General features: G+C 45.3%; 1 protein-coding gene across 5 annotated transcripts in view; it reads left to right on the top strand.

Moving 5' to 3' along the window:
- The window catches only part of SLC35F4 (solute carrier family 35 member F4), a 131,993-nt gene that overhangs the window by 75,838 nt on the left and 39,013 nt on the right, over positions 1 to 17,142 (top strand). The window contains exon 1 of one of the 5 annotated variants that reach the window (XM_075753283.1): positions 26 to 162. The exons of the other annotated variants lie outside the window; for them this stretch is intronic. Within the exon in view, the coding sequence (XP_075609398.1) occupies positions 63 to 162 (100 nt within the window). The 5' untranslated portion in view covers positions 26 to 62. Of the gene's footprint in view, positions 1 to 25; positions 163 to 17,142 lie in introns of those variants that run through there. 5 annotated transcript variants of the gene reach the window in all.

Here is a 17,142-nt window from a genome sequence, read left to right as displayed (position 1 = left end):
GATAGACCAGGCATCTGTTGTGCTTGTACTTCTAGGGTTATTTTGCTACCAGTTAACCCTAAATGATCTGGAGAGGAAGTTGGAAGGGAAGACTTCTTTCTTGGGGAATACAGGTGAAAAATAAGAGACGGTTGTTCCTGATTCTGGTACCATTATGGACATGTGAGTGACATGTGGGGAATTACGGTTGCTATCCAAACGTTGAGCTTCAGTGCTTATTCATACCTGTTTATTTTAAATTACACCTGGTTGTAGTTCTGTGTGATAAATGGTCAATCCTTTAAAATTTGCTTTGTGTGAAGTGCTTTTCCTACCTTTGACTTACAAAGGAAAGGATGGCCCTGGAGGCAAATGCTAGTCTTAGACACAGGAGCCTGAAGTTTGTCTCCTTACTTACCTGTGTAATCTACACTGTGGGCTGCGTGAGGTATGTTGCTCAGGCCTCGTCCTGGCAATGAGACTTAAGGGGAATTTAGGATGTGAGACCTGGGCAGGGATTCCTCCAAACCCTTTCCTAGTTCTGTAAGCACCAGCTGTACCAGCAGAGCTTCCCAGAGGCTTCAGATCAGCTGCTGCACGAGTCGAGGGCTATCACCACCGCTTGCTACTCCTCAGTCTCTCGTGTAGGGCCATCCAGCGTCTTCAGAGAGGGCAGGGGCATGCTTGCTCATCTCACAGCAGCGTGCTTTACACACAGCACAACACTTGGCTTCAAAATCATGCCAGGGCAGAGAAGCAGCGTCCATACGTGCATTGTAGCGTAGCAGTTACAGCACTTACAAGATGTGTCATTGTCTCAATGACTTCTTCCAAGCTGACCACTCAAGATGTGAGACTTTGGGCATTATGAAAATACCTACTTATCTGTATTTAATTTTTGTTCCTTTTTAAGTCTTGATTTTGGAGAAAAAGAAGTTAGTTCTGCTGGACTTCATAGGATTTTTGGTATCTGATTGTGGATGGGCAAGGGAGGACTGCAGATCTCCAATTTCCACCTCACCTTCCAAATAATGGCACTGCTCAAGTTATCAGGTAGTCTGTAGCTCTGAGCACCATCAGCATCCCCTGACCGTTCCCTGCCCTGCGTGTTGGGCTGTACATCTTCTCAAATATCCAGTGTAATTTTGCTCAAAGAAAATTGCTGCTTTCCCTCCCCCTCTCTCCTTTAAAGCTTTTTAAACACCTCTTGTATTTTTGTCCTCGTTCTTGCCTTTCACCCCAGTTCCTGGGTGGATACTATGTGCTATACTTGATACAGTCTGAGCTATAAATAAGAAGCAGTTTGTTGGAAAGTAAAATTAGCAGGCCAGATTTTCAAACGTGCTTCTAAATCTGTGCCTAGCCATCTCGGAGCGTACATGTCCTCGTTTTCTGAGGTGCTGAATCTTGTTGTTATCCTTGATTTCAATGGGAATTTGTGATGCTCAGGACTCCTGGAAATCAGGTCACTTTTATATTTGGGTCCTGAGCATGGATGGAAGAGCCTGATCTCCACCACTGTGTTATTAGTGGAGAGATCGAGTCATGGAAAGTTTGCTCCAGGTCAGCAGCAGAGTGAAGTGGGGATGTTGGGGAGTAAGGCTCCTTCTGTATGTAAGGGATATGAGATTCTCAGTGAGTGACCATAGACTTGCTTATATGCTCACGGTGAAACATTGCAAGTCCTTGAATTCACATCCATCATTTCACTTTGGCTTTCGTGAAATGTGGTTGTAGGCACTTGTCAAAAGCTGGAACTGTTACCTGGATCTGAACGTTGCTGAAAGGGGGTTCATGTGCAGATCCGCTGCAGGAGTGCTGCTGGTGAGTTATGGCTGGAGGTTAACCGCAGAACTTTGTCCCTTTGTAATTATCCTAATGTGGTGCCAGCTCTCTTAGAGTCACTGGAAACGTTGTCCATGCTGTCCATGGGAGTGCAACAGGGATTCCATCAGGAGAATGAGTGAGATTTTCTTTATAAGAAAATAAAATCTGGTATTTAGGTACATGGAAAAGTACAACTGCGAGTATATCATGGCAGCTTTCAGGTTAGTCTTCAGATCGAATTAGATTATGCAGCTGAGTGTATAGCACTGAGTTACCACACTAATGAGCACAACTAGAAAGGCCCACAGATAGATTTCCTGGTCTGTGATTTTTGACACTCAAAGAACTGATGAGGAACCGGGGACGGCAGGTTGTGCTCATGAAGATGCGCTCTGCTGGGGTGCTGCTTGCTGAATAACGCAGTTTGTGTTTTAATTTAAGAGAGTGTGTAGCACTGACATTACCCAGTGATTTAGCTATTTGAAATCACAGTTTCCAGCCAGTATTCCACTAATGCAAAGGAAAAATACTTCTGAGGTGTAGGTTATCATATGCATTGCTTCCTGCATCAGGGAACTGGTACCCTGCTGTAAAACAACCAAAATACAGGTGTTACTGCTGGGGAAAATAGGAGCTGTGTATCTTTCTTTCCCAGGGTGGAGGCATTGACTAATGCCATCTAACCCGCTGCGGTTGCCCTGGTTGGGGGTACAGGGAGCAGCACGTACCTGTGCCGTGCTCTGGCTCCTGGGGCTGCCCCTACGGCCAGAGCAGCTGCCACGTGTTAAAGTTAAGACAGATTGCATTGATGTTGAGGACCCTGCCCGGTGCTTTTCAGCCTTTTTTTTTTTTGAGCTGTGCTACACATTCAGCATGCATTGCTTAGCAGCTCTGAGCCTGCCCTAGCCTTCATGCTTACAAGGCTTGCTGGCCCAGGCAGATGTTGGAAAATGAGCAGAGAAATAATCTTTTTGAGTTTATGAAGCTCTATAAACACAGTAGGAAGACCATAAAGGAAGTGGACCCCGTGGCTACTTTACCCATGCCACAGATGCTCATGCAAGAGAGCATCATCAAGGGAGATGATGCGTTTATTCTGCAGGAGGCTCCCAGCACTGCAGCTGCACCTGCAGTTGCGTTCCTGGTCCTCATGGCTCTGAAGAGTCTCCTTATGGGGTCTCCTTGCTCCAGGACAAGTTGGGAAACAGGGGCTCCACAAGTGGGAGAAATGGCCAAATCTCAGACATTGCTTTTGTCTTTCAATTTGCTTTGTGCTTTAGAAAAAAACCCCAACATTGTTGATTGCCTGCAAGCAGATTAAGAGGGAGCTGCAGCTGGAGCGACAAAGGGAAGGAAGGACAGAAGAGGGGCTAGTTTGATAGATGCTTGTTGACACTGCAGAGAAAGATAGTTGGTTCACCTGCCATCAGGAAAATAGTTTCAGGCTTTTGACTGTGTTTTTGGCAGCTGTGCTTAGCACAGCTTTTGCAATTAAATTGAGCCTCTGGTTAGGAAGGCACAGGTAGAAGATGATAAAAGCTGCAAAGGATGTGGTTGCTGGATTTCTCATTTCTATAGCTGTGTAACCTACAGCTCTGCACTACAACACTGAAACATAGAGTATCAAGCAGAAAGGTGTTTGCATGCAGAGCATCCAAAAGAGGTTTTCTCTGTTAGCTCAAGAGCCTCCAACTTCTCCCTCCAAAGCCTCCTGTGTGCTTGTACGCCAAGACAAGTATTTGGCATCCTCCTCCACTGCTCGGAGCTTTGCTGGAGGAAGAGCAGCTTCTTCAGGCTACCTTTTCCATGCCCTCTCCCAACACAGATTTTCCCTCTTTAGGAAGAGTTTTAAATAGTTACTTTAAACAAGCAGGGATTACAGGAAGAGGAGGTTAAAGCTGAATTTGAGTTAGGTGTCTTCCAGAAGCTTTATCTTGGAGAGCTGGTCTCCTGTCAGTGCTGCGTGAAGCCAGTGGCTTCAAGCTTGCTCACAGCTTGTCCTCCTCTCTCCTCATTGCCTCCTTGCCTCTCCTCCTGGGCTGCTGCCCTCCGTCCTGCCCTTTGCCTTGATCTCCGTAGCTGTCCTCTCAATCCTCCCCGTGCCCAGTGACTTCCCAGAGCTGCCTCCTGTCCCTTACTCCGGAGCTGCCTCCGTGCAGCACTGCTTCCTCCATTGCCAGCTCCTTCCTGCTGCATCCTTCTGGGGTCCTTCTTGGTGGTACCTGGTCTGGTGGGAACTGGGAGCTCCTGAGGCCAGAGCTCGGTAGCTTGTGTTCCTCTGAAAGAAATGAGGACTGAGTTTCAGTATCAGTTTACAAAATTAGGCGATGATGCCAAAATGCTGGTTTAGCCTCATCCTTCGCGCATGCATGCTTAGCCATTAGTTCCTGTCTTTTTCAGCTTCTCACTTACCCTAACAAAACCATCATGAGGTCATTTGGGGGGGACCAGGTTAAAACTAACTTTCCTTTTGGCCATGTTGGATCCTGGCTCAGCACCACTCCACAGCTCTGGGGATACTTGAGCCAAGCAGGGAAATCTCAGCTGTCCAGGCTTACGCCAGCAACACTTGGGTGTCATCTGGAGCATAAGCCAAGCCCCAGGGCCGACTGGTGCTGCTGCCTGAATGGGCTGGGCTTGAACCCTGTGCCTACTCCTGGCTGTACGACAGGCAGAGTGCATTTGTGTATGTGTGTGTAGATATATATGGCTCAACACGTACCCTCTCTATATAGACACACAATGGCACAGACATGCTCACAGGCCAGAGAAAATGAGGCCAAAACTTCATTAGCTAGAGCACTTTTCCACGTCGCTTTAAAGACCAACTTGCTAATGTGCATAAAATCCTGTCTCAAGTGGGCTGTCCTATGTCTCTTTTCTTTCACACTTTTTTAATTGCTTTTGGCATGCAGGAGAGAGTCATATTAAACACCCAGAATCCTGCAATAGAATGAGCAGGGGGCAGGGGAATGTATCTGAAAGAGAAAGGAGAGATAAAAGAAGTGGAATGAAACCCTCTGCAACCTCCTTTTGAAGTAATTAGTCAGGTTAATGCTGAGTTTTTCTTCCATCACAAACCCCAGGAGATAATAGCAGGAGAAGCTCTCCTGAAATAGGGTTCCTTGGAGCAGGGAAAGCCATCCTGGATGACATTTTGCTGAGTAAAACTGGTTCAAAATACAACCCCTGAGAGAAAAGCTGCTGTTCAAAGGAGAGCATGGTGCGAGAGAGGTCAGGCCTGCTCCACTTGTAACGGAGCTCGAGAAATACAGGGGGACGTGTGTGTCCAAAGGGTGAGTTCACTAGGCACTTTGCATCAATAGAGCCGTTTGTGTGCACAGTAAATGCAGATCTGAATTGCTGGGTAAGCCGCAGCGGTGTGAGCCTGCAAGCTGGAGAGGCTTGGGTGGGTATGACACATAGAAATCTGTTTTTCCTTTATTTTTTTGTCCTCCTTCTTCAGACTCTTGAAGTTTTGGTGGAGAGAGGAAAAAAGGTTCTTAGTCTGACTGAGCTCTCCCAGGAAACTGCATTTGTACTAAGCTCTTGCAGAGTTAGGCCTACAGGCATTTTATGTGCACGAAAAGCTAATGCAAAGTTGTTTTGCTGCCAAGATGCATCTGTAGGAAGCTGAAGAGACTGTGTGCTCTGCCAAAGCCTCTGCACCATTCCGCTGCATTCCCATTATCCCCAGAGCGCTGCTCCCCCAGGACCCCTCCTGCCAGATCCCGACGTCCAGCTGCGGAGAGGCCGCCGTGGAGAAGCCAGCAGCGTTGGTACTGCTGCATCTCAGGGGTGGCCCCTTCCCCAATACCCAGCACACCCAGGAGAACCGCACAGCACCTAGCAGTGGGGTTTTTTGTTATTTCCTTGCCCTTATCTGGATCTGTTCTTCCCTAGCCTGAGGCTTGGAACCTTGCCACAAAACACCCTATGGTGTACCCCAGTTTTCTGGCCTTTTTAATCTCCTTCTGAGGAGGGTGGTTTCTTTTCAAGCTCACATTTCTTCACCGATGCACTACTACCTGCTTTTGGACTCTTGCATTTTTATTCCCCTAAAGTTACTGGTTTAGTCACAGGCGTGCTGGGACAGCCTTGTTTTGTAGTGCCAGTCCGCAGAGATCCCACTCACTGTCTGTGCTGGATGCTGAGCCCAGGAGAGCTGGTGGGATGTGCCCGGGAGGTGAGCCCACAGCACCCATCAGTGCCAGCAAACACACCCACTTTTGCAGAGGCTGTACACACCAGCTGAGTGTTCAGGTCAGTGAACGCCAGTGCTTACTGTATGTGGTCCACATGGCATCAGGAGTCTTAGGGTGTAAGTTTAAGAGCCAGGATTAATCATGGTCCCTCTATTCCCTGGACAGCACTTACTTGGGGGAGACCTTTAGTACACTGGTGCAGTGGGCAGGATGCAGTGCCTATTCAGAAATGCTGGAAGTCAGCTGTTGTGCTCTGATTTATTGACTGGCTGAGGCAAGAGAGTCATCAGGGAGGAAAAAAAGGTCTAAAAACCCTCCATCTTTTCACTGACGTGAACTCCAGGCACAGAAAGATTTTGGAAAAGTGGGGCAACCTCTCCTCAGGTATTTAACATGAAAGTTGAGGTGTTAGAAATAAGCCTCTGAGTGGGTTACTGTGTCCCACAGGCTGTGGAAAGCTGTGCTCCTCTCTGCTGAGTCTCTCAAGGACCGTGCGCTTGACCTGCTCTGACCAGACCCACCAGTTCCTACCCACTAATGGGCCACGCTGGCACACAGTTATTGTGAGGAAGGGGCTTATCTTGGGTTTGAAGATGCCACTAACCAGCAGGGAATGTAAGGGAATGCTTGGGTGCCAGATTAATTGTTTCAGGGACTGAGTGCTGATAGCACAGCGCGTTCCCTAATGAGGAGATGGGCTCTCCAATAACTTAATAGAATCCTGCTGCAGGCTCTGATTTACCTCTGGCAAGTTAAACCAGCGCCAGATCAATACTGTGCTCTTTTGCAGTAAATAGGCTTGATTTTAAGTATTGAGTAAGAATTTATTTCAGATTAAGGTCTCATTTTTAAAGGATGGAGTGCACTGGTCTTTCAAGTAAAGAGCAGACCAAGTCTGTGGATGACTGCTGAGCCCCGCTGGTCCAGATCTCAGCTCCTGCAAAGCCTTGCTTGGGGAGCTGGTGAAAGCAGGGGTATGTCTCTTCCCTGGGAACTGGAAGGCGGCAGAGATCTCAGGGGTGCCCTTGTTTGGCGGAACTTCACTTTGAACCACCGTGTTTTGTTCAGTTCTGTCAGCGGAGTGAGGACCTGAGGAGACTACTCATAAATATAACTCCCATTTCCACCAGGTAGAGAGGGTTTGCATGGGGTTGTGCCCCAGGACGTGTCACTGTGGTGGTATGCGTGCTTCCCCGGCCCGTGATGGGGACGTGTGTGGGGAGGGTGAGTTGTTGAATTATCCCTGAAAGAGGTTCATTGTGCATGGGGCTGCCAGTTCCTCTCTGGGAAAGAGACCCTTCAGGTAACCATAAAACCACATTACTGAAAGGGTATCATGATCCTAAAGAAAGGCAAAGCTGTTCACTCTAGGAAGACCCTCTTCCACTTTTACCAACCGTTTTCTGGTGCCTATGCACTCAGCTTTTCATGTATGTTGAGAACAGTCCGTGTCCTTCTTTTTATGTTTATGGGGAAAAACATCCCCAGTTGTGAGATGATGGCTGAGTCCTGACACCACTCGTCGCACCAAGCACAGTCCTGCAGGACAGTCCAAGGACTTGAGTAACTGACCCAGTGAGAGTATTAGAAACCACACTAATAATGGTGAATATATAGCTTCGACATTTTCATTGTGTCACAACTGTTTAATCCTTCCTTAATCCCCTAATGCTGCTCAGTAGACTTTTCTTGTGTTATCTTCATTGTCTTGCTAATAAGATGTTGCACGTAACAGAGATTTACAGTGAAAGGTATTAGGGAGGATTATATGAAGATTAGACAAGAAGTACTCACAAAAGGTTGGAGGTTTCTTAGTACCAAAATTTTTAATTTCAAAGTACAAGGATTTTACCTTTTTTCCAATTAATTTGTAGAGAATTTCTGCTAGAAAATTCATAAAGTTGTTACTGTTCAAAAGAATTCTCTTGAACTTCAGCACTGGTTATTTTTTAGACTAGTAATAGGTGAATTTGTCATTCATTTTTTGTTTGCTTGTTTTTTCTTTAAAAGTGGACCCAAATTCTGGGGGAAAAAACAGGGGGAATTAAACTTATATTGGATCCCTCTTCTGCTGGACCAGGTATACATGAGCATCCTCCGTGGTACCCCTGTGGATGACTGCAGACAGACTTTGGCACTCAGCAGAGATCACTGATTTCAGACGAGCTCTGCGGGTGCTGGAAGACATTTTGTGCTGAGCCTTTGCAGCCACAGTTACTTAACTACTGACTCCAAGGACTGGCTGTGGTAGAGTGAGGTTGGTGTCTTGCAGCTGAGATTTTGGGCGGTTATTTCATCATCAGTAATAAATGTACCTGTAATTTTGTAGAGGCAAAACCATCATATCAGCGCTTAAAATAGAAAGTAAAAATGTTTGTAAAGGAAAACACAGAAACAATGGGGTAGTAGATTTTATGACTAACCATCAGAGCTGCTGGAAATCAATCTTACTGTAGGGCCTAAACCAGAATCACCCATTGAATCAGGACTTGGTCACTTTGTTCTCCTTCAAAAGCTACAATACTGTGTGATCAATGTCAGCTCCTGAAGCCAAGCTGGGACACAGACTGGCTTTTTCATGCTCCTTCCCTGTGAAGCCCTGCTGCTCTGCTGTAGGAGTCTTTCCCAAGGCTTCACATCTGCCTTGGGAATCTTCTACAGTGTGGCGTCTGATGCTAGTGGGTGTCAAACTATTTTGACTGTTAGAGATCTAAATTCCTTCTGAAGAAGACAACAGAAGCCTGAATAATAAGCAGTATGTGCTGGCAGCAGGCTTGCTTTTCTTCCTAACATTTCGTGCCTGTCCTTAACAGTGGTCCTGAGTTGTCTGTGGTATACAGGTTGGAAAACACCACTTCAAATTGTTTGGATACAGTGACAGGATGCTTGTTTGGGAATTCTGCAGAGCATCCTACTTCTCACACCAATTCTGAGCTCACAGTATGTTTCCTTCACCCTAGTTTTTATTAATAGCTCAGCTAATAATAGCTAGTTTTTATTATTAGCACCTTTTCATTATTAGCTCAGGGTTGCTTGATGAATATAGGTTGAGTGAATGAATGGGACAAGCTAAATGAAATGGAAGGCCTTTACTTTCAAGAGGGCTTAAGTACCCAAATGTAGTCACGTTGAAGGATTGGTATTTCTGAGTATGTTTAGCACCTTCTGGCGCTCTGTTCTTCATTGGGAGGTCAAATTATTTATCACAATCATTTTATGATAGGAAGTGGTCTTACTCTGTCCTCATTATCTGAGGCGGTCAACTCCACTTCATCCATGATCTGAAAACCATCCTGCAATGGGAATTTTCTACCAGGCATCGTCTCATCTAGTGGTTCGCTGTTCTCCTTATTTAACAGTTGGCCTGCTGTCCCACTGTGCAACTTACCATTAATGCCATTAAAGTCTCTTTCTCCTGGCCCAGTCAACATAGACACACATAATTAATAATTTCTTTTGTGCAGGAACCTTTTACACACATGAAGTTGACTTGCTGTCTCCCCTCTGTCTTAAGTTGTTTGACCCCGGTTCCTTCCATCTTCACACACACTGTGGAGTTTTTTTAGACCTCTGATTGCTCTAGTCTTTTTTTGGATCTTTTCTGAAGCTTCAGATCTTGCTTCAAAAGCTCTGCGAATTCTGCACCCAGCCTTTAAAATTAGAGGGGCTGTGAAATGTAATGCAGCACCACTAACATGACAACAAACATTATCTCATGCTGTAATTTGTCCTAAAAATTAGTTACATTTCTTCATCCAAGGAACTTTGTGGTGCCATCTGGGGTAGTAGGGGTCGCAGTGTTGGATGGCGCAAGCTCCTGTTCCTACCACAGAACCTGCCTAGACCGGAACTGCTGGAGGCTACATTTTCGGACCATCCAGCCCTGGATTTCTAGCCTGCTATGCTACCCTGATTCCAGTACTGAAAAAAAGTCCTAAGCCATCTAATTAACTGCTGGCTCCCCAAAAGATAGTAAATATGAGAAGTGATTTACTGTCTCACTGACATGCTCTGCAGTCACGATGGCAAACACAAAATGGAAGTTTTCTCAGCTCAAATGCTCTCTTGTGGTAAAGAGGAGGCACTTCATAATTGCAGAACCAGAAAATGGAGACAGCTTATTTCACTTGTGGCAGCTTTGTTAATAAAACATTGGGAAGGCAAATAATTATCTGACATGCAATTACATCTAAGCTGTTCTCCTCAGGAAAAAAACAATATAAGTGTTGGGCATCTGATTTTATTATTCTGTCTGGAAAGTCTGTATTGGATATTTGAAATTGATAGCAGATTTATTCTATGTTGTTGAATAGACTGTGTGTCGATTGTCTACTTGTGCTGTGTTTTACTTCCAGTGAGTTTCAGAGTGGCCAAGCTGAAGTAGGAACCTTTCATGCAATCTTTTCAACTTGAAGTGTTTGAAATTCAGATGCCTTTTGATGTGGGATGCCCAGACTGGGTAGCTGAAGGCTACCCAGGTAGTTTTTCAGAAGCTCGTGGCATGATCTTGCAGCCTTACCATTTGGCCAGCCCTGCTTCTCAGTTGAGCAGATCCTTCCACCTCAAGCAGGTAGGCTGTATTGTAGGGACTCTGGTGAGCTCTGGTTTCTCAACTTGAGATCTGTGTGTGCTACAGATGAGATTTCTGTGTGTTCCCCATGAGGTTCTTGCTCTTCACCGTGCCTGGCAGTTGGTAAAGCCCCGAAGCCGAAATTTATGATGGAGTACTAAACATATTTTGTCTTGTCAATTCAGGGTTAGGACAGCAGGATCCATTCAGCCTGGCAGAGGCTCTGAGGTCAGTAGCGCTGTGTGCACTGGGCAGCTGAAATAAAGTTGTCTTGAATCCTTTTTCGGTTTATTGTTGAGCAGGTTTTTATTCTTCTTCTGATTCTTCTGTAAATATGAATGAGTTTCTAATGTTGGAGGTAACTTTTAATATTTTTGTCAACCTGAAATCCATATCTTGTTTCTTATAATGTCAAAATATTGAAGATGCATCTAAGTTGATATACTTCCTGTTTGCGTGAAATGCTGAATTACTTTCATTAAAACTGAAGAATAGCTCTCCATGCCCACAATTCATATTTTTCCTTACACCTTTAAGAGTAATGTTTCTTACTATATGACATTTTCATGTTACAACAGAATAAAAAACCTAAAAAGCTGCATTGCCAGCTCTGGAGACATTAGCGTATATCTGCTGATCATTGTGGGTGAGCGGTTTATGTTTCAAAAGTTGCATGATTAAGGAAAATTTGATATTTTTTTAACTGAAATTTTTAATCCCTGTGCTTCCCAGGGAAAGCTTGGAAACACTAGTTCTCAGGTGTATAAAATTGCATAGCAAATAAAAAGCTTTCCAAAAGCAGTACACCAGAAGATCTTAATACTTTCAAGTCAGTTGACTACTTCTGGTGAGGAGGGCTGCTGATATTGGGGGAACCATCAGATACTTTGGGTTTAGAATCATAGAACCATAGAGTGGTTTGGGTTGGAAGGGACCTTAAAGCCCATCTAGTCCCACCCCCCTGCCATAGGCAGGGACACCCTCCACTAGCCCAGGTTGCCCAAAGCCCCATCCAACCTGGCCTTGAACACTGCCAGGGAGCCAGGGGCAGCCACAGCTTCTCTGGGCAACCTGTGCCAGGGCCTCAGCACCCTCACAGGGAAGGATTTCTGCCTCACATCCCATCTCCATCTCCCCTCCTGCAGCTTCAGGCCATTCCCCCTTGTCCTGTCACTCCCTGCCCTTGTCACCAGCCCCTCTCCAGCTTTCCTGGAGCCCCTTCAGGGACTGGAAGGGGCTCTAAGGTCTCCCCGGAGCCTTCTCTTCTCCAGGCTGAACAACCCCAACTCTCTCAGCCTGTCTTCGTAGCAGAGGTGCTCCAGCCCTCGGATCATCTCTGTGGCCTCCTGTGGGCTCACTCCAACAGCTCCAGGTTTGTTAGTAAGCAACATATCATGGTGATGTGCAGCATCTTAGCCACTTGGTAGCATCAAAACTGTTAGGAGCTTTTCAGGTGCATACAGGATCTGTCCTCTGGTAGCTGAGGCACAACTGGCTGTCAGTGATCTGAGTGTTTTTAAACTGGTTTCACAGTGGTGTGAGAGCCAGAAGCAGAGTCAAGCTGTCAGCTGGTTAGCAGCCGCTCCGCAAGGTCTGAAAAAGTTGCTTGTGGCAGCAGGGAGAAACTTTCCTGTCCTGGACGGCAGAGTAGCGCTGCAAGTCTTCATGTCATCATCTTTGAGTGGATGCTTAGCTGGTGCCATTAATCTTATTTCTGGAAACTGCATGCTTGGGAAGCCTAAAAATAGATCGCATTGCATTTTTCTGTTAGAAAAATAGAGTGGGTATTAAAGAGTGAATTCCTGGGCTGATTTACTGAAAACAGCAACCCATGTTAACATGAACTAGAGATCAGTATATAAACATCCAGCCTCCGAGGGAATTAAAGTCTCTTCAGATTTAGTAGGTATTTCTTGCCGTTATTAGGTGAGATTTTAGCAGGCAGTGAGCACTTCGCTTCAACGTATTTGCAGAATACTAGAAAATCTGGATAAAGTTCAGTTTCTGCCTCAGTGCATGAAACACATGAGACTTTAGTGTGCCTTCAACATGAATATTCTCAAACAGATCATACCTGGTTATGAGCGAGGTCGAGGTTAAGGCAGTCTTTCTACCACAAGCCAAGTGATGGCCGGGAGCCGTGGCTCCCAGGCTGAAATGCCGTTGAAGAATCGTTTGCCTGATTCTGGTTCTTTGGACAGAAGATCTGGAGAAGACAGGCAGGTATATGGCTCTGGTGTTCACCACCTGAGTATGGGCTTGTGGACACTGGTTTAATTTACACTTGGGGAATAATTAGTTGCCGTATCTCTGTGATGCAGTTGTGTGTTTGGTCACGTAGCCACTGGATGTGTGGGCAGACAGTTGTTGCTCCTGCAGACAGCACAGAGAGAAAAGGTGTGCACAGCCTTGTCCACGCCACATGGTGTGTGAGCACACGCTGGTAGGGCTGAAGGACTGTGACCTGCCTTCTAGATATTAATGGGATGCTTATCAAACAGCACTGATATTCTGGGTTGCTGAGCAGGGGTATCCAACAGTATTTAAGCCAGTGAGAATTAAGACAGAGTTGGGAATTCAGGATTTGAGTTTTCAAAATCCATATGGCATGACTGGGCACAGCAGTCAGATGTACGGTTCTTTTTTCTGTTTTGGAAGTTGGTTTGGCTTGAGTTTGTTATTTGAATCGAGTAACATTTGCTGCATGCTTCTGGTTTTGCTAGAAGCAATGTAAAAGTTCAAACTAAAGCCTTGACTTTGCTATACATAAAACCCTCTTTTGTAGGATACATCTGTTTTGATCTCAGTTTGACTGTTTGTCTCTTCTGCATCTTGCATCTAATTTATATTCCAACAGGATAAAATGAACTTGATAATGGCCTTTTAGCTTGTCATCTTAAAACACATGCTCAGCCTGGAAGAGCCAATAAAAGTCATGTTTATGAGAGTCTAGTGATTGGGAATGGACTGATCTGTCAGTTGCAGGGATGTATGCAAAGTGGATTTCATATGGATTTGTAACTAGCGGTGTTCAAAACAAAGACAGACTGCAGGTTTGGATCTGAACACTGTTCCAAAATTAATTAGAGTTGAAGAAAGTCCTTTCATGTCTTTATCAGACATTCGTACAAGGTGTTTTCCATTGGGAGCATCTGCCCTAACTAGGGTGTCTAAAAGCCAGATGACCAGGTGTGAGCAAGTCACCTCCCCGCCAGTGTAGTCAGTGGGCAGAAGTGGGTGCTCTCAGAGAGTTACTAATCTTAGTTTACAATAGACATCTAAGAGAGACCAGGAGAGTTGTCTTCTACAGTCATCAGTTTCCCATCACTCACCTTAAAAAGATTTTGTATAACTGGCTCAGACTTTGGTGTCCAAAGTCAAGTGAGATGAATCCCATTATCAATCTCGAAATTCAGTGTTTTGTGTACTTGTGCAGCTGTTTTCCTTTAGCTGAGATGATTCTGTCTCCCTGGGGCCGTAGCACACTTCTCTCATCTTCTCTGCATCAAATATTTTGTCACTCCGTCAGGATTATATTAATACTGTAATTTTGATTATTAATTGTTTCCCATAGGGAAAAGAAGCCCCCCAAACTGAACCTGACATAGGTGAGTTTGTTCATTGATTAGAACTGTAGGCACCATAACCAACTAGCAACACGGGACAGCATAGCGTCCTCCATGGGGACCTTATCCTTTCTATCTCACCACAAGGTAAAACTACAGATGATTTTACTCTCTCTTGCCAGTTTTGTCAGCAGAAACTTGAGTACATCCGTGGCTGGAGTGCAGTTTGTTGCAAGCAAACATCCATCCATGTGTGGCTGACACTTAAGATAAACCTGTGGTTACCCAGAGTTCAGCTACAATTTTTTATGTAGGTTGCAACTTCAGTGAAGAAGAGTAAATACCCTTTACTTTTGCAGTAGGTCTCTTAAATATGTATGGCTAACTACTCCAAACAGAGATGTTTTAAGCCAAGAGGACAGTGTATGTTTTGATGGCATCAGTTCCTTTCTGCTGTGAGTGTGGAGTACTCGTTACTGAATGTGATTCAGCACTCCCTAATTCTGACTCCGCTTCCAGCGCTGGTTTGCTGTCTGGTTAGTGAGTCAGCAAAGTCGCAGCTTCCCCGTGCTCTCGTCTGGATTAATATTTTCTGAGCCAGGGGACAGAGACTGCTGCAGGCAGCGTGCACCGTGCCGGCACAGGGCGGGTGGCAGGAAGCAATCTGGATGCGGTTCAGAGGCCTCGGACCGCTGGGGCTTTTGGCCAGGGATGAGGAATCTCTCCTGAGATGCCCCTTATTCAATTATTATCTTTTACAATAAAACTGGTGCAAGGGAGTGGATACTTCGTTTGGCTTGAGAGCTTTGGTTAGTGTCTTAACAGTGTTTGCCTTAAGCAGGAACAGATGTGGAGGTTGTGAGCCTGCAGCCTGGGTTATCATTTATGCTGTATAGCTACGCACTGCATAATTCACACTGCTATAATTCATACTGCATGTTTCCTTGACAGATAGGGACACCCTGAGTGAAAATCATTGGCTGTGTAGAGTGATTGTGTGAAGCATTGGATTGTATCGGGTTTTGTTAGTTCTAGACTGCGAGCCAGCCCGCTCAGCGGTGGCTGACGGGGATCTGGGGCTCCCAGCTGTGAGCCAGGTATCACACAGCTTCCACTCCCTGCAAATAAGAAAACTTTAACATGTTGCACACCGAAGGCACAGAACTTGAGGCAAGCAACAACGTATGAAAATCTGTTTTAAAGGTACCCAGAAACTAGTTTACTCTTGAATTTTTTGGGGAAAAAAACGTATTTGCCGGCTGTGGTGCCTTGCATAAATGTGAGGTGAGTAAGATAGCACAGGACTGCAGATTTCATGTTGACTAGCAATCTGTGAAGTAACTATCATGCCATCCTGGTAAATTTGGACATCACATTCCACTTGTGGATGGGTTTGTGTCTGAGGTACCTCAGGAGAGAGCGGCAGAGCTTGCTTCTCTCACTTCTGCTCTGTATTATTTTATTCATTTCTTCAGCGCACTTAGAGTGGAGATTGAGAGTACACAGGAAGGATCAGAGGACCTATATAATAGCATCTCATACAGAAATGCAGTCAGCTATTCATAGTAGGAGCAGAAACAGATGGCCAAAGCTCTTGCTTGTGTAGCCAGAGAAGCTGATGCTTTTAAAGCTACGATCTTTGATGGGAGTTATAGGTACCAATCACACATATTTTTAAAACAATTTTGTATTTGCTTCGTTTCTCTTGTAACTGTTGTACGAAGTGCAAATTGCTGGGGTAGATATTTAAAAGAGTGCTTTGTGGATTTGAATATGGTTTCTGAGATACGGTGTTAAAATGATGGCTGATTTTCCTTTGGAAAAAAAATGCAGCAACTTTTAGATGCAATCACGTTCTGCCATTAATGTTGAAATTGTCTGAAAGAAACGTCTCGAATTGCTTGACATTGTCTCATGCGTTTCATCCTCACCATTGTTAAGGTTCGTTAATGATTTCATTATAAGCTCCTATTTGTAGAAATGGTTTTCTAAAAACAATCTCTGTGTTATATTATTATGTTGTTTATATTACATAAATGCTCAAGGACTAGACATGTATTAATAGATAGCCTTGTGATTTTGGAGCCAGCAATTACTTGACTGGTGATTATCACAAAGTCTGCTGAGTCTCAGCACTTTAGAGGGGAGAATAAAATTCCTTCTGCAAATTGGGAAGATAATTTTCTTTGGAATAGTGGTTGTTACACAGTGCTGGAAATCCTCTGCATGCAGATAAGCAGTAAAAGCCGGTTAGCTTTATGAGATGTAGTGTGATGCCTTGGAAAAGACTGTCACGGTGGAGAGCCTTATCAGCCACAGGGAATATAATGAAGATCCTAAAAGGAGAGCTCCAAGCCTTCCAGGAGAGGACAGGCTGGATGGAAAACCAGGCAGCTGTAACCATTTCTCTCCCCTGTACTTCTTCTGTAGTGTGTCCCAGGTACTCAACACTGGAGCAGGATGGCCTTGGGAGAGGGGGTGATGAGGTACTTTTTCCTTTTTTCTGCCCTTCCACTGCCTCTTTCTTACTGTGTCACCACATCCTATTAATAAAAGAGTGCAGACCACACTGTCTCCCAAAGGGGAATAACAGCAGCATTAAAGGGGAGTGCTGGTGGCTTGGTTGCCCCAAATACCCAAGAGTCACTTTTTACCCCTCTGGGTACGGTGGGTCATGGGCTGCCTCATCACTTAGGATGGCATAGCTCAGTTCTCCGCATGTGCCAGGCTCTTCTGTGGCTGCACCCAAAGGATGATCCGGCCGGGACTCGGCTTCCTCCTCTCTGCTCCTCCACATATCCTGGCTCCGCACGGGTGAGAGAAGGGAACAGTTCTTGCACATGTACGCCATCACGGTGCTTGTTGCTGTGTAAAACACACAAGATCCCTGTTGGGCTTTAGGAAGCCCACCCCATGACATTCTAGGTTGGTGACTCTTGGTCCTTTTCAGATTACTTTATGGCCTCCCTTACAGCCGGTAACTTCCCCTGTCTGG

The sequence above is a fragment of the Balearica regulorum genome, chromosome 5 (genome assembly GCF_011004875.1).
Source record: "Balearica regulorum gibbericeps isolate bBalReg1 chromosome 5, bBalReg1.pri, whole genome shotgun sequence".
Taxonomy (NCBI): domain Eukaryota; kingdom Metazoa; phylum Chordata; class Aves; order Gruiformes; family Gruidae; genus Balearica; species Balearica regulorum.
This window is presented reverse-complemented; position numbering and strand designations above follow the sequence as displayed.